Here is a 20,441-nt window from a genome sequence, read left to right on the forward strand (position 1 = left end):
TCATGAAGAGAAAGGCAAAAATGAACTATTGTAATAATATCCTTAGTGAAACCTTTTGACTAATTTATTGTACATTCTCCAGAACAACACTGTCAATAAAAGAGATAGTTCTCCCTTGATTCAAGAGATAGTTTTCCCTTGTTTCAATTTTGGTCTCTGTGGTAGGTCCACAAAGTAGACTAGCCTTTTATGAAGATGATACCAGAGAATGAAATGATTTTGGGGAAGTATCCCAATAGGGAATATACTCTTAAAGCCTTCCCCTACAGGTCAGTGTGCTTATCAAGTCATTATTTTATTCAACAACTATTTAGCAGGCAGTCATTAGGTTAAAACAGTGAGTTACTGTACTGTGTATTCTTTTGCCACTTCATTGTGTTCTGGTTACCATTTAATGTTATTTGCAAGCATTTTCCTAGCCATCTCCTTCAGGACCAACATTTTCATCAGAGTGAGGATTCTGAAACCCTAGTCTACACAGATCAATCAAGGTCTGTGATGATAATCCATGGTAGAATGGGAGAAAATAAGGACAACGCATTGAGTTGTTCACAAATCCAAATATATTCAATTTAAAAATACTGTATTTATTCCTTCTCCTTCTTTGGCATAAAAATGGCCTTCCTTTTATATTAAGATCATAACAATAAATAGCTGGGTTTTTGTTTTTTACAGTTTTGTTTGCTTGGGAAAACAAAATTTTAGCAACCTGATGCTGATTTCCCCAAAAAACTTTTTAGATCTACTAATCAATAAAACATCAAAGTTTAAACCATGTGCCTTAAAATCCTTGAGCACCTATGAAAGTTTTCTACAAACTCATACTAATACTTAATTCTGTGTAGTTTAAATGAGGACAGAGAAAGCTTAGTAATAAATAGTTTCATTTTTTATGAAAGGAGTAACAATTGATCAATTCTTTTTTCTGCAGAAACTTTATAAACTTGCTTTGGAAGAGTCAAAGAAGGAAGGCTATGACTTGCGCGTGGATGCCATTCCAATCCAAGCAGCCAAGGCATCAAGAAATATTGCTAGTGATGTAAGTTGATGTTTTTGGAAGAGGCATTTCTTACTCAAAGATGTTAACAAATGGCAGCTTTTACAGCTTTTCTTGCCAGAAGTTTAGCCTGCAAGTCTCAATTTCCTTTAACGACTCCCCCATGTACAAAGTGGCAAGTGAAAACAAAGAAAACAAAAGATACTATATCCAGTATACCTGCTAATCTGTCAAAGATGGAGTTATGTTCTTTAAAAATAAGTGTCTTATGAACACTAAAAATGGGCTCATATTTTATTTTTTTATTTTTTTTTAATTTTTTTTTTTGCGGTACGTGGGCCTCTCACTGTTGTGGCCTCTCCCGTTGCGGAGCACAGGCTCCGGACGCAGGCTCAGCGGCCATGGCTCACGGGCCCAGCCACTCCGCGGCATGTGGGATCTTCCTGGACCGGGGCACAAACCCGTGTCCCCTGCATCGGCAGGCGGACTCTCAACCACTGCGCCACCAGGGAAGCCCTGGGCTCATATTTTTGAGCCTCAGAAGTTGAGCAGCTGATAACCGAGACGTTTGTAAAAAACATTGTTGTTAAAGACGTTGGTAGCACATGTAAATCAGCCAACATAAATGTGAACTCTTTCCTACTACTTCTATCCGTTTACTCTGGCATTAAGGGAAGATGTTAATTATGCATACATTTTAGAGTTTTGTTTAATCCTTTGTTGACCTTTAGTGAAGTTCTCCTACCAAGATGCCCATAACTGGACACAAGAACAAGTTGAGAAGTAAGCAAAGCTTTTACTCAGCACCCACTTTCCTCTCCTCTCTAGTCCTTCCTGTGTCATGAGAAACATCTCCTGAGGGTGTCCAGTACCCTCATTCTGTACCAGGGCTCCTTAAGACCCAAATCCAGACTTTCCTTCTTCTGGAAGTGTCCCAGACCTTAGACATATGCTTCATTCCTTCCATTATAAAAACTTTTTCTGGCTGTTAACCTAGAGAAGCCCACACTGTGACCATCTCATGGTAAAATGGACCATAAAGTATTATTCTTGAATTTTAAAAGTAGATAGAGGGTTAACCCAAGGTATTACTCTCTCATGGTTGAAAGTTCAATGACGTTGACAGGCAAATAAGGGAGGTATTTCCTGGTGAAACTTTCTAAATGTAGCCTGTATCCTTGACCACGGAATTCACTATAAATTCTGATTACAAGGGAAATATTCATCATATCAAAACATTTTTAGAAAAAACAGTCATGTCTTTAAATTAAGTAGATGCTCTTTTAAATTGTACAAGATGTTTTATCTTTACTTGTTAAGCAAATGTAAACTAGGCAGTAGAGTTTAGTGGAAGGGGAAAATATTAGGAGTCAGAAGCTCTCCATTCTAGTCTCAGCCCTGCTACCTGCTTATGATGTGACCTTGAACAAATCACTTAACTCCTGGAGGCTTCAGGTTTCTATTTTATAAAATGGAGTTGATAATATTAAACTTTCTCCCTAACACTAGTGGTGGGGAAAATCAAAAGAAATAATGTGTCTATGAAACTATGAAATGTGATATAAATAAGATGTCCTTATCATGAGACTTATATCTCTATTCTTTTTTCAGTACAAGTACAAGGAAGGCTACCGCAAACAGCTTGGTCACCACATTGGGGTCCAAAATGTTAAGGATGACACAAAGATGATGTGGTTCATCCACATGGCCAAGATCCAGAGTGACCGGCAGTACAAGAAGGACTTTGAGAAGTGGAAGACCAAGTTCAGTAGCCCAGTGGACATGCTGGGAGTGGTGCTGGCCAAGAAGTCCCAGATCCTTGTAAGCGACGTAGACTACAAGAAACCCCTTCATGAATGGACCTGTCTGCCTGATCAGAATGACATCATTCAGGCTCGGAAGGCCTATGACCTTCAGAGTGATGTAAGTGGGTTTAATATTCTTTAGCAAGGTCTCAAGAAGGGGTTCTAACTTTTGTGCTGTGGAATCTTTTGCCAGTCTGGTGAAACCTATGGATAACTTCTCAGGACAGCGTCATGAGATGCATAAAATTACACACACACACACACACACACACACACACACACACAGGTTTCAAAAGGAACCGATTACATCGAAATATGGTTATCAAAATATTATACTAAGCAAGGGGAGGGATAAATTAGGAGTTTGGAACTAACAGATACACACTACTGTACATAAAATAGATAAACAGCAAGGACATACTGTATAGCACAGGGAACTATATTCATATCTTGTAATAACCGATAATGGAAAAGAATCTGAAAAAGAATATATATATATATAACTGAATTATATATAACTGAATCACTGCTGTATACCTGAAACTAACACAATATTGTAAATCAACTATACTTCAATAAAAAATAATAAAAAATTAAAAATAAATAAAATTAGATTATCAGGAGAAAAAAATTAAACTAAATACGTGACACTTTTTTATTGAAGTGTAGTTGATATACAATATTATGTCACAGGTGCACAATATAGTGATTCACAATTTTTAAAGGTTATACTCCACGTATAGTTATTATAAAATATTGGCTTTATTCCCTGCATTGTACAATACACCCTTGTAGCTAATTTTATACATAATCGTTTGTACCTCTTAATCCCCTCCTCCTATCTTTCCCCTCCCCCCTTCCCTCTCCCCACTGGTAACCACTGGTTCTCTATATCTGGGAGTCTCCTTCTTTTTTGTTATATTCACTAGTTTATTGTTTTTTTAGATTCCACATGTAAGTAATATCATACAGTATTTGCCTTTCCCTGTCTGTCTTATTTCAGTTAGCATAATACCTCCAAGTCCATCCCTATTGTTGCAAATGGCAAAATTTCATTCTTTTTTATGGCTGAGTAGTATTCTGTTATGTATATATATAAACGTCTTGTTTATCCATTCATCTCTCGATGGACACTTAGGTTGCTTCTATATATCTTGGCAATTATAATAATACTGATATGAACATTGGGGTACATGTATCTTTTCAAATTTGTGTTTTTGGTTTTTTCGGATGTATACCCAAAAGTGGAATTACTGAGTCATATGGTACTCCTATTTTTAGGTTTTTTGTTTGTTTAATTTTATTTTTTTTTATACAACAGGTTCTTATTAGTCATCCATTTTATACACATCAGTGTGTACATGTCAATCCCAATCACCCAATTCATCACCCCCCCACCCCCCACCACTTTCTCCCATTGGTGTCCATATGTTTGTTCTCTACATCTGTGTCTCAATTTCTGCCCTGCAAACCAGTTCATCTGTGCCATTTTTCTAGGTTCCACATATATGCGTTAATATACGATATTTGTTTTTCTCTTTCTGACTTACTTCACTCTGTAAGACAGTCTCTAGATCCATCCACGTCTCAACAAATAACCCAATTTTGTTCCTTTTTATGGCTGAGTAATATTCCATTGTATATATGTACCACATCTTCTTTATCCATTCGTTTGTCGATGGGCATTTAGGTTGCTTCCATGACCTGGCTATTGTAAATAGTGCTGCAATGAACATTGGGGTGCATGTGTCTTTTTGAATTATGGTTTTCTCAGTGTATATGCCCAGTAATGGGATTCCTGGGTCATATGGTAGTTCTATTTTTAGTTTTTAAAGGAACCTCCATACTGTTCTCCATAGTGGCTGTATCAATTTACATTCCCACCAGCAGTGCAAGAGGGTTCCCTTTTCTCCACACCCTCTCCGGCATTTGTTGTTTGTAGATTTTCTGATGACGCCCATTCTAACTGGTGTGAGGTGGTACCTCATTGTAGTTTTGATTTGCATTTCTCTAATAATTAGTGATGTTGAGCAGCTTTTCATGTGCCTCTTGGCCATCTGTATGTCTTCTTTGGAGAAATGTCTATTTAGGTCTGCCCATTTTTGTATGGAGACACAAAAGAACCCAAATAGCCAAAGCAGTCTTGCGGGAAAAAAATGGAGCTGGAGGAATCAGACTCCCTGACTTCAGACTATACTACAAAGCTACAGTAATCAACAGAATATGGTACTGGCACAAAAACAGAAACATAGATCAATGGAACAAGATAGAAAGCCCAGAGATAAACCCACGCACCTATGGTCAACTAATCTGTGACAAAGGAGGCAAGGATATACAATGGAGAAAAGACAGTCTCTTCAATAAGTGGTGCTGGGAAAACTGGACAGCTACATGTAAAAGAATGAAATTAGAACATTCCCTAACACCATACACAAAAATAAACTCAAAATGGATTAGAGACCTAAATGTAAGACCAGACACTATAAAACTCTTAGTGGGAAACATAGGAACAACACTCTTTGACATAAATCACAGCAAGATCTTTTTTGATCCACCTCCTAGAGTAATGGAAATAAAAACAAAAATAAACAAATGGGACCTAATGAAACTTCAAAGCTTTTGCACAGCAAGGGAAACCATAAACAAGATGAGAAGACAACCCTCAGAATGGGAGAAAGCATTTGCAAATGAATCAATGGACAAAGGATTAATCTCCAAAATATATAAACAGCTCATGCAGCTCAATATTAAAAAAACAAACAACCCAATATATTGTTAGTTTTTTGAGAAACCTTCATACTGTTTTCCACAGTGGCTGCACCAATTTACATTCCCCCCAATAGTGTGGTAATATATATGCTTTTTATTAACACATTAAATAAAAAGATCTAGCAGTGGGTGTAAAACTAGCTTAATTTCAAAGAAGTGAGGAACATAAATATGCAAGATGTCTGCAACAACTGTAATAAAATATGAAAATATTTATGACTTCTACTGCTGATAAAATTCCATGTAGTGTTAATACTACCATAATCTGTTGCCTATAGTTATAGCTAAAAGAAATGCTATGTTTCAGTTAGAGGTTAATGAAAATAAAGATGTTTTTTCTATCTAAGTTCATTGATGCCAGGTTAAGAAATCCTGATTTAATGCAACCGGATTTTCCAAATGAATTTATTGCATTATCATTTTTCTGACTACTTAACTTATAGAAAATATCTATTATAGCTTGTGGAAGGAAATATAAGAATGAGTTATATATCAAGACAATTTTTCTAAGAAGCTGAAAACAGTGTCTCCCTAGAAATATGTTAAGTATTTTTATTGTCAGCCAGTAGATTGTCCTTGGGACTCAAATACTACCTTACTGGTATAGTAGCTCCTTGTTTTTTGATCAGGCTCTGACAAGTAGTCACTTTTGGAAGAATGATAAAAGTGGTGGCATTGTAAAAAAGAGTTTCCCAAAAAGCCATAAAAACAAAAAGAATTATTACTCTTACTTTTGAGAAAAATTCTCCTTCAGCCAATTTATTTAAGTTCAAAGAAGAAACATGAAAGCAGGATAAAATATCGTTTCTTTTTACTTGAACTACAACACAAGAAGAGGGACTGAGGATAAGTAAGAGTAAAAATATATATACTCTTTGGCTTAGAAACATGAGTATAGAATCATCTGAAAAAAGATCCCTTTTTGTTGTCCCGAGAAAACACGTGGATTCAGCATGTGGAAGTGTTCATCCTTTCTTTTGGTGCACAATGGCTGTGAAGGCCCCTGCCCAACGAGATAGGAACAAACTATACTCTAACAGAGAATTATTCCCATTCAAAGAGATATAGGCAATCAAATCAGAGAATAAACACTTTGTATCAGGAGGCAGGCAGGAATTTCCTTAAAATGGTTTTTCATTGATGAAATCGCATATTATTAGAGATTTCATAGGTCTTTAAAACAGCAAACATTGACTACCTTCAGGGACAAAGTGCTGGACTAGCCATTCTACACCAAAGTAAGGCAGTCCTGTGTCTTCCCCGAAATTTACACAAGATGCAGAATTATACACCATCTGTATACACCATGCTAAATCAAGATTAGACATCAGGCTGTGGAGGTAATTTCTGCACATATTTGACATTGTTTCATTTTCAGGCTATTTACAAGGCTGATCTTGAGTGGCTGAGAGGCATTGGGTGGGTGCCCATTGGCTCTGTGGAGGTCGAGAATGTGAAGAGAGCAGGAGAAATCCTGAGTGACAGGAAGTACCGCCAGCCTGCAGACCAGCTCAAGTTCACATGCATTACAGACACCCCAGAGCTTGTCCTGGCAAAGAATAATGCCCTGACCATGAGCAAGGTGAGTCTCCAGCTTTTGCCAGTTGCCTGTGTCATACCTTCCACAGACTGGGCTTATAAAGTGAGAAATGTCCTAGAGGATTTCCAGAGAAAGGAGAGGTGATGGGCCTAATTCTCATGCAGGCCTTCAACAGAGCATGTGCTTGAATCCTAGTTGGACCTGCATGCTTCTCTCAACCCTGTGTCCCCTCGTTCTCTGGGTGGGTGAGGAAGTACAGCCTAGGACAATTTCTCTGCAGTAAGGCATACACTCTTCTGAGCAGTGACCCAGAGACATCCACAAATGCACTACTTTTCTCTGCACATTCTGCTTGGCAGAGCAGACTCAAGGCATCAGCATCTCTTTATCCATCCTGTAAAAAAAAATATACAGTCGTTTTGCATTTTGTTCAGAAGTCTTGGAATCACAGTGTGCATAGCAGTGCCAGTGCACAACTCAAATTACTTGCTTCCAAACCCATAGGTGGTAGAAATCCCACTTTGGAAAGTGAGATGTTATTGCTGCTTTCATTTTTATTGTACAAGATCGATGATCACTTTTTCCCTCCAGAGTGCTGGCAATCTGTTTATTTATACTTGGCTACTTTTTTTATCCAACAGGTAGGCCCTTAATATGCACAGCTGAGATTGAATTGAACTTCTCTGAATTCTCCCACACCTGCCTGAATGTCTTCCAAATATCTGGGTAGTGAGAATGAGGGCTCAGTGCAGAATATGAAATTGACTCTCAGATAGCAAACTCCAACGTCTGGGGTATTAAAACTCCAGAAACTCTATTCTGTACCACACTCATCAACAGCAGTCACAGTGATAATAACAATAGGAAACATAAAATTTGTTGAGTGCCTACTATGACTCAAGCACTTTACATATGTTACAGTTAATCTCGAAAAAATACTCAATAAAGTAATACACCAATTTCACCCCAACTTAAAAAAAAAGAGGTAAGTATAAAGTTTAAAAAAATACTTAATGAGAAAGATATGATTATCCCCCTCCAAAAAATGAGGCATGGGAGGCTTTCTGTACCTTTCTCAAGATCACACAGCTTGGACATCGGGGAGTTGGGTTTGACCTTGGGATTGATTCTGAAGTCTAGGGATTTCTACTATATCATAGCTCTATAGCCAAGCTCCATCCTTGAAGGTTCTGTGAGTAAGCTTGAGAGTCACTGGATGAAAAGAATCAATAATTGAGATCATGATGTTGCTTTACATTGGCCATGAAACGATCATATGTCTGTTTAAATATTGCCATGATTTACTCTCCCCATACCCTTTTGCTTCCCTCACCGCCACATAAGTTTTCAAAGGCTATTTTACAGTTAAATGAGTTAAATTTTATAATAACTGCAATGTATTGGCTTTAACAAAGGGTTTTACCTCACCTCCCCCATAGCATTTATATACAGAAGCCTGGGATACTGACAAAACCTCCATCCACGTGATGCCGGACACCCCAGAAATCAAGCTGGCCAAGAGAAATTCTGCCAATATAAGCCAAGTAAGAGATTTCCTGATTGTTAAGTCAGCCTTTAGTCTAGGAGTAATTAAAATACTTTTCCCATCTTAACCACCTTCCTTACTGGAAGTGGCCTGTTAACTTTCTATAACTCTTTTCTTTTCCTGTTGTGTATTATCCTCCACCTAGAAACTTTACACCAAGGGATGGGATGAATCAAAGATGAAGGACTATGATCTGAGAGCTGATGCTATTCCCATCAAGAGTGCCAAGGCCTCGAGAGACATTGCCAGTGACGTAAGTGCTCTCTGTCTAACCCCCTTGGTCTCACCTTGCTGAACCACCACAGTGCAGCTGGTGGTCCACAGTTTGTAACTGCTTCCTCATATACCCCTCCAGTCATGCTTCTTACCTTCCAAGACCTTTCCCTTTGTTGTCTCAGAGAAGAAAAACGCATTTTGAAATTGTAGTTAGAGTTGTTGCAGAAAAAGTTTTCAGCAGTGAAGATATATGATTACACTACTGTTACGTTTATGACAGCATAAAACAGTTTAAAATTGTTCAGAGATGTCAAAATATTCAAAATATGAAATTCTTATCCATTTGCTTGTGGGTTTTCATGTTGTCTAATTGTCAGCATGCATATGGTTTTAAAACTGGGCTTTTAAACATATATTTCTTATGTTTTAGTACAAATACAAAGAAGCATATGAGAAACAGAAAGGCCACCACATTGGAGCCCAGAGCATTGAAGATGACCCCAAGATTATGTGTGCCATACATGCAGGGAAGATTCAAAGTGAAAGAGAGTATAAGAAGGAATTCCAGAAGTGGAAGACCAAGTTCAGTAGCCCAGTGGACATGTTAGGCATCTTGCTGGCCAAGAAATGTCAAATTCTGGTCAGTAACATTGATTATCGAAATTACCTGCATCACTGGACGTGCTTACCTGATCAAAACGACATTATCCAAGCAAGGAAGGCCTATGAACTACAGAGTGATGTACGTAACGTGACCTTTGGGAAAGGAGGAATGGGAGGACATAGATTTGTTAATTGTACAGACAGTGCCTCTGTGGACAGACCCATGGGTTGCTCACTGCACAACCTCAGGGGGAGCCATTCACATTGTTAAAACAAAACCCATATTTAGGAGTTATGTTATGGGAATCAAAGAACATAGATGAAGAACCCTACTTAAGTCATGTCCTCCCTGGCCTAGATTCCAGACTATTTTCTTCATGTCCTTTGTACTGTCTGGCAATGAAAATATATTTAAAATAAGCATAAATTATCTGAACATTTAAAAAATAACTGCCACTCTTGTACTATATCCAAAACACTAAACAGAGTTTCATCCTATTACAGGATGAAAATGAAATGAGATTTGGCACAATATCTTTAAATTGTTTTCCAGTTATATAATTTCTTTGAAATATCAAATAATTACCATGAAATTTAGCATTATTACCATTTTATCCTTATTCATGGCTAGCATAAAAAATTATGCTTTTACAAATTACTCTGTCATGGATATTGAAACCCCTGATTCATGTAAAATCTCGGGTCCTACTTTTTTGGAACCACCATCTCCTGTGCTTATCAACCCCTCAACCCCGTGAACTTACTTTCCAATTAAGGGATGCTATGTCTAGCACTTGGAACAATATTTCTGTCTAATGTCTCTGTAGAATGTGTACAAAGCAGACCTGGATTGGCTGCGTGGCATTGGCTGGATGCCAGAAGGCTCAGTAGAAATGACCAGGGTGAAGGGTGCTCAAGACCTGCTGAATGAAAGACTCTACAGGACACGCCCAGAAGCCTTGAAATTCACTTCCATTGTCGACACGCCAGAGGTTGTCCTGGCAAAAGCCAATTCTCTGCAAATGAGTGAGGTAAGAACCATCCTACCGCCAGGCTCTCCTTTAGCAGGACTCTCTTCTCAGAAGATGCCACCCAAACGGAGCATCTGTGGATGAAACAGAGAAAGTAGATTGTTTCTCTTCAAAGACTTAAAGTGCTTGGAGCAACTCTAAGAATCTCTTAGTTTAGTTTAGTGAAGGCACATGCTAAGTAGAACTCTGACAAATGCCAAGGTGCCTTTCCCTTACCTCACACACAGACCTGGAAGCACTAAAATGAAAAATGTCACTCCATTACAACTCAGGAAAGCAAATACTTATTACAAAACCTGTGGCATAATTCTACACGTTAAATGGTAGAACACTGTATTAGTCAGGGTTCTCCAGAGAAACAGAGCTAATAAGAGGTATGAGAGAGAGATTTATTTCATGGAATTGACTCACATGATTGTAGAGGCTGGCAAGTCCAAAGTTTGCAGGGTAGGCCAGCAGCCTCAAGACCCAGGCAGGAGTTGCAGTTCAAGCCCAAGGTAGTCTGCTGGCAGAATTACTCTCGCTCAGGGGTGGTCAGTCTTTTTTCTCTGAAGGCCTTCATCTGACTGAACAAGCCCCCACATCACAGAGGGTAATCTGCTTTACCCAAAGTCTACTGGTATAAATGTTAATCTGATCTAAAAAATACCTTCACAGAAACATGTAGAATAATGTTTGACCTGGGTACGCTGACCTAGCCAAGCTGACACAAAAAACTAACCACTGCAAACCTATAACAACATTTTCCCAGGTTAAATAGTTGCTAAGGCTTAATGTTCAGATATCCATCTCTATTGCTGTATTAAAATAATATTTTCCTTCTCTCCACAGAAACTATATCAAGAAGCCTGGAATAAAGATAAAAGCAACATAAGCATTCCTTCTGACATGCCAGTCATACTGCAAGCCCAAATCAATGCCATGCACATCAGCAATGTAAGAGGCATAAATATGAAGTGTAAATGTCTTTATGGGACAATATCTGTCAGCTTATGGGGTGTGTTATAATGGACAAATTACCTGCCTTAGAAATGTTGACAGCTTTGGGTGCTAGATACTTCCTCTTTGGCTACCATTCCCAATGCAGTATGAATGGAAATTCTCTTTCAAACATTAGTTTCAATACATATCTGGGCCCCTGCACTGCAAGAGGTGGGATACCTGAATCTCACTGGTGTCCTTCTTTCAACCTTGAAATCATTGTCCTATATCCAACGTCCACAGCTCAGTTTCATTGTATATTAATTGAGAGGAATGAAATCCCTAGTAAAATGCCTCTTACACAAGTAAGTATAAGAGATAACAGTCTCTGTTGTCTTGATAGGTTCTTGGTTGATCCAGAACTTTCTTGTTTGACATTTCAAGGCCATAAGAAAAGTCAAACTTTTAATTATATGCAAAGTGTAGTATAGGTATGATGTCTATGTCACATCCCTTTAGCAGGGACCTTTGAAAAGTCAAACTTTTAATTATATGCAAAGTGTAGGATAGGTATGATGTCTATGTCACATCCCTTTAGCAGGGACCTTTGAAAAGTCAAAGGGCAACATTGGGAAAAAATCTTATCAAGTCTTATATGGTAACTTGATGAAGGTTCTCTAGGTTCACAGTTGATTCTTAGTTCCCATTACTGTATAATGGGATATTTTCACATTGTACTATATTGTGGTGAATGCAAATAATTCAAATACTAGTAGATTTAGATGTTTAGCTTTAAAATTGTAGTCACAAGTACCCTGCACTCCACAAAGTAAATAGGCAATAACCAAAAGAAGGACTCAGAAGCGACTGTTTTTTCTTATGCCGCCTTCATTTACATTGTGCTTTGTGATTCATATCATGACTCCTTTGAATATGTCTACTGATTTTCAATTCTTGTAAGCAAACCTGTGTTTTCCCTCAATAGAAACTCTACCAGAAAGACTGGGATGAGGCCAAGCAGAAAGGCTATGACTTGAGAGCAGATGCCATTGAAATCAAGCATGCCAAAGCCTCCAGAGAAATTGCCAGTGAGGTACAGCTCCTTCTGTTTCCTTGTGGATTTTCTTCTCTATACAACAAATAGAATATTTTTCAAGAATTTTGATTTGGTTTGATTTTTTTTTAATTCTATGCAAACAATTGCATTTGCCTTGTGCTAAAGACTTTATTTTATAATATTAAAATGGGATGAAAAACACTGAGGTAAACATAGGTGAAGTATATGTGTAAATACCTTCTAAGCTGTTTTTAAGTAGAAGTAAAATATCATGAAGATCTGTACCAAATTCTGGGGAAAAATTCAGGAACCAATACAATGTGATTTTATCCCACAAATCTTTAGGACATTCTCCATAAATATAAATCACAGATGAAAGTTTTATACAAGACTTAAGACCGAGATCACATTTTATATACAAGATTTTATGCTGGGGGCGTATGTATACTCCTCTGAGTAACCCTTTGAAGTTGATTTAACAGTAGTTTTAAAACGTACCAGCAGTCAAAATAATTATTCTACCAAGGCCCCCCAGCTCCAAATCTTTAAGCTACCTTTGTTCCTTTTCTTCAAATTCTTCTCTAGTTTTTGTCCTAGTATCCAGCTGTCTCTTCCTTCTTACTTCTCATTTTTATCTCTAAAAAGGCATAGCCAATCCATAGTATCTGCCTTATTCCCAGCTCTCTCTCTCTCCCTTTTCTCCAAACTTTCCTATGTCATCCAAATATAGGAAAGAAACAGAAATGATCTTACTCTTGTCCTAAGACACTGAGAACAAGTGTGGAATAGGTGGAAACTCTTATCCACAGGCCTTTTGTTGTCATCTGCTGATTCAAACCGACAGCCTTGTCTTCCATTCCTGAAGCATGCTCCTTTCTTGTCTGTCTCCAAAACCACACATATGACTTTTTCCTACCTGAAGTACCTTCAGTACCCTTGGTACTGACCTAATTTCCACTTGCCAGGCAACCTTAGGGACAATGATTATCCCCACTGTGCCTTACTTTTCCCATTTGAAATATGTGATAATACTAATATCCATATCATAGAGATGTTCTGAGGATTAAATGAGGTTATAATTGCCACGATTCAACTATTTTTAACAAAAAAATTCAGCAACTTCATATGAATCAACCTAATACATTTGAAGCACTCATAAAAGTGTCTGACATATAGTGATTGCTAGTAAATGTTAGCTATTATTTTTTTATTACTCTTATTCACCATACTATTTCCCTCCTGATTTGTTCATGTCCTCTGTGGAACTATCTAAAATAGCCCTAATTTCCTTAAAGAGAACTAAAATATATAATAACTACCAATTTGAGCCAATTTACATTAAGGCTAAAAAAATATTCCAAAACCATTTAATGAAAAGTCCTCTTCATACATTATGTCCATATGTCTTTTTATCTTATTTTTTTTACAACTTTAGTACAAATACAAAGAAGGTTACCGTAAGCAACTGGGCCACCACGTGGGTTTCCGCAGCCTACAGGATGACCCCAAATTGGTATGGTCTATACATGCTGCCAAGATCCAGAGTGACAGAGAATACAAGAAAGCTTATGAGAAGTCTAAAGGAATCTACAATACACCGTTGGACATGATGTCCATTGTTCAGGCCAAGAAATGCCAGGTCCTGGTTAGCGACGTTGATTATCGCAATTATCTGCACCAGTGGACGTGTCTGCCAGACCAGAACGATGTGATCCAGGCAAAGAAAGCCTATGAACTGCAGAGCGATGTGCGTATCCTGTCTCCAGACTCTTGGGGAGATGTGTGTCTATGTGTTTAATCACAGAATATTCCTTAAGGATGTAATTTAAACAGTAATCTTAATAGAATCTAACATATTCTGTATTTTTCTGCAGAGTTTTTCTGAATATTTTCTATCTTATAGAGGATTCCTTCTTATAAGACCTTATTCATCAGATGAAAATCACTCTCTTATTCTATGTAGCTAAGTAGAAAATTTCAATCCCAGTTGTCCTGATCCATTATATTTGCATGATCAGGTATCTAAATGTCAGAAACAGATGTAAGCATAAAAAAATGTTGGATTTCAAGTTTATCTGGCACACATAGGAAAAATGTGTGTGTGTGTGTGTGTGTATATATATATTTAAATAATATGTTTAGAGAGAGAGAAAGAGGAGAGGTGTACATAGATATAGGTATGTATTTTGTTTTTCATTATACATGCTTCTAAGAAACTTGTTCTGCCAAATTCCTACAGAAGTTATCCCCAGTGGCACATAAAAGGCAGATTTCAAGTAGTGAGCACCGAAGCTCAACCTTGCATAAAAACAAAATTATGTGCCATTGCGGTCTGTCATTCCACAAGTGCTAGTTGTTAGCCCTGCTCCAGTTCCTGTAGGATACTCTGAACTTCTCCCAGAGATGTGTGCCAGAGATGTAACGCTCAAATATTAACATCTAATGTTGATCCTTGAGTTTCGTGGGACTGGCCACCCAGCTGGTTTAAGTAGAGGTTGTGTGTGGTTTGCTGGCATCCATGCTCTAGTAGGCAAATTGACTCTTCTGTACTCTGTGGTCCTCTCCTTCTTGTAGAACGTGTACAAATCAGACCTGGAATGGCTGAAGGGTATTGGATGGTTGCCAGAGGGTTCCGTGGAAGCGATGAGAGTAAAGAATGCCCAGAATCTCCTGAATGAAAGGTTGTATCGCACAAGGCCTGAGGCCCTCAAATTCACCAGCATTGTTGATACCCCTGAAGTTATTCTGGCAAAGATCAATGCTGTACAGATCAGTGAGGTAAGCCAATTGATGCTATGTTCAGACACACTGAAGAACTCTCAATAAAAATTATAATTGTGAACTTTAAACTGCTAACACCAGGATTAGAATCTTGAACATTCATGTATCCAGATAGAATTTCATATAGCCCATCAATTAACGGCATCAACATTTCATTTGTTTAGATAATTCTTTGGTCAATATAAGTGTGGTAGGCATCTTCATGTTCCATATTCTCTGAAGTACACCTTGAACACATTTTGTAGACCTTGCCTGTAATACAGGTCCACCAGTTAATACAATGATCACAAAACCGCCACCTTTTTACTGCTATTCAACGGTGAAATAAGTTGAAAGGTCCAGGGGCAGCCCCAATATTAGACATTATGACAGTTATTTAGGCCAAGAAAGCCAGGACTTGATTTGCAATGTGGATTATCATAATCACCTGCAATGAGAGCTTACCTGCCAGATAATTGCATGTGAATAAACAGAAGAGGATCTATTTACTATCATGTTTCTGACTCGTTTTACATTTATATTATAGCACACATGAATGTATTCTTCTTGCTGAAGTCACTTTTGGCACCTTCTAAATAAAAACACAGATGAAAAAAAAATGTGATGTCCATTTACATCTGAACACATCCAAAGAAAACCTTTAATTGTACCTGTAATTTTATTCATGTGGTAATTGGCTTATTTACTCATCACCGATCCTTTGTTTATCATTTTTACCAGCCACTGTATCGTGATGCCTGGGACAAAGAGAAGGCAAATGTGAATGTACCGGCTGACACTCCATTGATGCTGCAGTCCAAGATGAACACCATGCACATCAGCAACGTAAGGCCCTGCACATCCACTTGCTTCACACAGTGTTCTCTGCCTCACCAAACCTCTCATTAAAATGCTCCAGAGAGCATTTAGCAAAAGGCATTTCCCTAATATTCCTTTTACGTCTAGTCTTTAAGGATAAGTGTCGTTTGTGTGTGCTCGCACACCTACGTATGTGTTTATAATATAGAGATGTGTGTCCTTATCTTTGTTGGAAGGAAAAATGCGGTGGTTTATGCCAAACACACGACATCAAAACATATATATGCATGTATAGTCATACTTAGTTCTCTTTTTAGTGGCCTATCATTGATTTTTCCCTTTAAAAGCCAAACAATATGTATAATTTTTCTCATTTTCACGTGATTTACTATCTTTTAAATTCCCTTCTTTAAAAAAAAGTTACTGGAAAAGAACTTTACTACATGTCATTAAAAATGTACTGGAGCTTAAGTTCAGTATGAAACCAGTCTATTTTATAAATCTTAAGGGGAGATTAATTTTTCATCGTAACTGTTAACATATTCTTGAACACATCGGTGATGCTGACTCAGTAGCTTCCTCTTCATATTGACTGTGGCACTGCAATCTCCGTTTGCAGAAACAGTATCAGCAAGCTTGGGAAGATGTCAAGGTAACGGGTTATGACCTGAGAGCAGATGCCATCGGGATCCAGCATGCCAAGGCTTCCAGAGATATTGCCAGTGATGTGAGAGCTCCTCCTTGCCCAGCGTTAACAAACACTAATTCATAGACACTCAGAGAGTTAATACTGTACTAATCTTTAATTTAATTCCCCAGGAATTATATCTAATAGAATGAAGGGCATTGTTACTAGTGTCGTGCTTTAAAATCCCCAATTCAAGAACAACTTTAACAACAATTTGATGACCCACTTAACTTCTCTGCTTGGTTCTGCTCCGTATGTTTAAGCACAGATTTTTATTTTCTTTTCAATATCTTCTCAATATCAGTTAATGCATGAACACTTACAGAGATCCAGTGGGTACAAAGAACTCTACTGTTTGTTGAAGTGCAGCATACATAGGTGGTTCCTGTGATAATTTTATGCAGTACATGGACAAGCATTTTTAAAATAGTTACGTTGGTTTTGATGTGTGCTAGAAAAATACTGATTTTTTTCCCATTTAAATAGGAGTATAAATTTTGAAATAAAAATATTACATAAGTTTAAACTTTAAAATATATTTATTTAGACAAAGAATCAAGTTGACAAAGTAAAGTATGAAGTACAGGTGGTGCTTTGTGGCAAAACATGTGAGAATGGCAAACAGTGACTGAAGTCTGGGAAACAGTGGGCAACGCTATATTGGAATCCAGACGCACCATTGTTGCCTTTGAGGTGTTCACAATGTTTCCATGCTTACAGAAGACAAACCAATGTATCAAGAAGTATAAAACTTATAGTATGAATTCAAAGAAAAGCAGTGCCCCAAAAAGGGTAATGTGAGGGAGATGGAGTTATTTGAGTAGGCTGTCTAGAAAAAGTGAGTTTGGAGAAACAATTCTTCTTTCTTCTGTTCACATCCACCAGTATCTATACAAAACTGCTTACGAGAAACAGAAGGGTCATTACATTGGGTGTCGCAATGCCAAGGAAGACCCTAAACTGGTCTGGGCAGCAAATGTGTTGAAGATGCAGAATGACAGGCTGTACAAAAAGGCCTACAATGACCACAAGGCTAAGATCACCATCCCGGCAGACATGGTGTCCATCAATGCTGCCAAAGAAGGCCAGGCGTTAGCAAGCGATGTGGACTATCGCCACTACCTACACCACTGGTCTTGCTTTCCTGACCAGAATGATGTGATCCAAGCCAGGAAAGCCTATGACCTGCAGAGTGATGTAAGTTGTTGCTTGTGGTGCCTGAGGGGTGAGCTATTGCCCAGGAAGACAGCCTTCCACAGCTTTGCCCAGTCACTCCTGCCAGTGCTGAGGAAAATGCAATTCTCCCTGCCTGAGCACTTACTTCCCTTTAGTACTTTACCGAGTTTATTAATCACAAGCCTTAATCCTGGGCTTATTCAGAGGGTTTTCATCTTCATTGCTACTGGTGCTACCAGAATTGTTCTATAGATTTGTGAATGTGTGCACTGTTTGTAGTTTATTAAACATAGGCATCTTCATGGTTCTTCAGTTGAATTATAGGGGCTGTCTTCCTTGAAATTAATTTGAAAGGTTAGCGGCATGCTCCAAACTCACTAGGTTCCCTGAACTTGGTATTCTTCACAACACTGTTTTATTAATTTACCTAAAGTATTTTTAGATTTACTTATCTTTTTGCCGATTTAATCTTTTGAAAATGATGAATTCCATCAGGATGTTTGTATCTTGTACAGAATTAATACCTTCTTTTAATTATCTGAACATGGTTGCCTTAAACTTCAGGAGATGTTTTCTCATAATGAATGAGTTTGTTATAGAAAAGTATATCCATCATTTGAAATGAATTGCCAACTGGTGGATTTAGTACCATTTTTAGATAAATTCAGTCTCTTCATTATCCTGAACCACGTTAGTATATTAAGGAATGCATATCAATGAAGTTCTTAAATAATGAGGAAGGGAAGCTTCAAAACCTGTATATAATCCTCTTCAAGAATCCCTTCTCCCAAATTTTGGGTACCCACAAAACTTTACATACTAAAACATATAACATTCTTCATTAAGGTAGAAATTTCCCTACATTTTCACTCCTCTTACTCTTTATTTTAGTTTGATATTTGTATCCTATTAAACAGTTATTAAAATACCATTTCTGAAGAACACAGTGGGTTATTTTATGAAATTAATAGTTGGTGTTTCACACAGAGCAATTATATCTGGTTAACCACTTAACATATATCTGACAAAACAGGTTTAGACAGACAAGAAAATGCAAATTCCAATTCAAAGAGAAGTGCTATCTTGGAAAAAGAAAACTCAGTTGAGATCAAAATTGTGGAAGTAAGGATTACATTCTTAATTATCCCTTTAAAAGTAATTATTAAACACACCATGTGCCAGGTCTTGTGCTAAGCCCTAAAGGTACAATGGGGAATAAAGAAGAACAAGACAAACTTCCTGACTTTAGGGAGTTCACACTGATAAAAAGGGACAGATGTTAACTAGAGAATATCCATAAAAATGGGATGACTGAGGAAGAATGATCATGGCACTATGAAAAATGAGGTGGGGAAAGCGTCTCTGGGAAAGCACTGATTTAGGAGTAAGAAGGGAGAGCATGAGTTTGTTCCATGAGGAGGACACAGGGTGCATTCCCGCAGAATGACCAATGTATGCAAAAGGGGTGGTAGGCAAACCACAAACTGAAAGGCCAGTGTGGTCAGAACACATGGGTAAAAGGGAAGCACGTATAAAATGAGGCTGGAAGAAGAGGTAGGGACTGATGCTAGACCATCATCACCTTCTAATCCATGTTAAGATTTTGATCTTTGTCCTGAGACCTGTGAGAAACCATAGGTTGGGGGTATGTTGTGACATCAAATCTGAATGGTGAATTTTGTAAAGATCATTCTGGCTGTTGTGTGGAGAACTTGCTGGAGCGCCTATTATTATTGCTTTAAAAGTCCACCTTGGCTAGTGTGATGATGACCAAAATATTCAAAAATCTTCCACACATCCCCTAAGCAAAGCACTCCTTCTGCATCCTTCTGCTTTCTAGACTATGCATAGGCACCCCAACACAGAGCCCCTGCCACGGAAAACAAAGTAGGACAAAACACTGCTATGCATATGAGGAATTATTTTTGTCAGGCCCATGCTCGGCTTTTATCATTGTTTGTGGAAGAGAAAATGCAACATGAAAAACTGCTTCCTTACTTTACCACGATTAAAAAAAAACAAAACCCTGCCTCTCCTAACTTTGTTTTCTTTCCCAGGCCATCTATAAGGCTGACTTGGAGTGGCTGCGTGGCATCGGCTGGGTGCCCGAAGGGTCTCCCGAAGTACTGAGAGTGAAAAATGCCCAGCATATCCTACAAGACAGTGTCTATCGGACACCTGTGGTGAAACTCAAGTACACAAGTATCGTTGACACACCTGAAGTTGTTCTTGCTAAATCAAATGCTGAAAATATTAGTATTGTAAGTCACATTTTTCTTCTATATTAAAATTAAGTTCATGTTATAGAAAATGATAATTAACCTGGTAATCCATTTGTAAGATAATAATATTGATGATAGCAAAGATTTTAATAAGTAATATTGACACGGTTGTTTTGTTATTGCTTACTAATTTTAAACCAAAACTCAAAGTATGAATAAAAGGTATTAATACAGATTTCATATCAAATTTGAGTAACTTATGTGAAAAGATTCTGGAAACTTTTACCTTAG

The 20,441-nt window shown here is 37.8% G+C and overlaps 1 protein-coding gene across 34 annotated transcripts in view; it reads left to right on the forward strand.

Moving 5' to 3' along the window:
• Nucleotides 1-20,441, forward strand: part of NEB (nebulin) — a 226,748-nt gene that overhangs the window by 125,351 nt on the left and 80,956 nt on the right. For all 34 annotated transcript variants that reach the window (XM_060152928.1, XM_060152894.1, XM_060152905.1 and 31 more), the window contains 15 exons: nt 932-1,039; nt 2,609-2,920; nt 6,950-7,153; nt 8,551-8,655; nt 8,803-8,910; nt 9,304-9,615; nt 10,304-10,507; nt 11,339-11,443; nt 12,414-12,521; nt 13,921-14,232; nt 15,060-15,263; nt 15,987-16,091; nt 16,684-16,791; nt 17,638-17,949; nt 19,986-20,189. In XM_060152928.1, coding sequence (XP_060008911.1) covers nt 932-1,039; nt 2,609-2,920; nt 6,950-7,153; nt 8,551-8,655; nt 8,803-8,910; nt 9,304-9,615; nt 10,304-10,507; nt 11,339-11,443; nt 12,414-12,521; nt 13,921-14,232; nt 15,060-15,263; nt 15,987-16,091; nt 16,684-16,791; nt 17,638-17,949; nt 19,986-20,189 — 2,811 coding nt within the window. The remainder of the gene's footprint in view (nt 1-931; nt 1,040-2,608; nt 2,921-6,949; nt 7,154-8,550; nt 8,656-8,802; nt 8,911-9,303; nt 9,616-10,303; nt 10,508-11,338; nt 11,444-12,413; nt 12,522-13,920; nt 14,233-15,059; nt 15,264-15,986; nt 16,092-16,683; nt 16,792-17,637; nt 17,950-19,985; nt 20,190-20,441) is intronic.

The sequence above is a fragment of the Lagenorhynchus albirostris genome, chromosome 6, assembly GCF_949774975.1.
Source record: "Lagenorhynchus albirostris chromosome 6, mLagAlb1.1, whole genome shotgun sequence".
NCBI classification, from domain to species: domain Eukaryota; kingdom Metazoa; phylum Chordata; class Mammalia; order Artiodactyla; family Delphinidae; genus Lagenorhynchus; species Lagenorhynchus albirostris.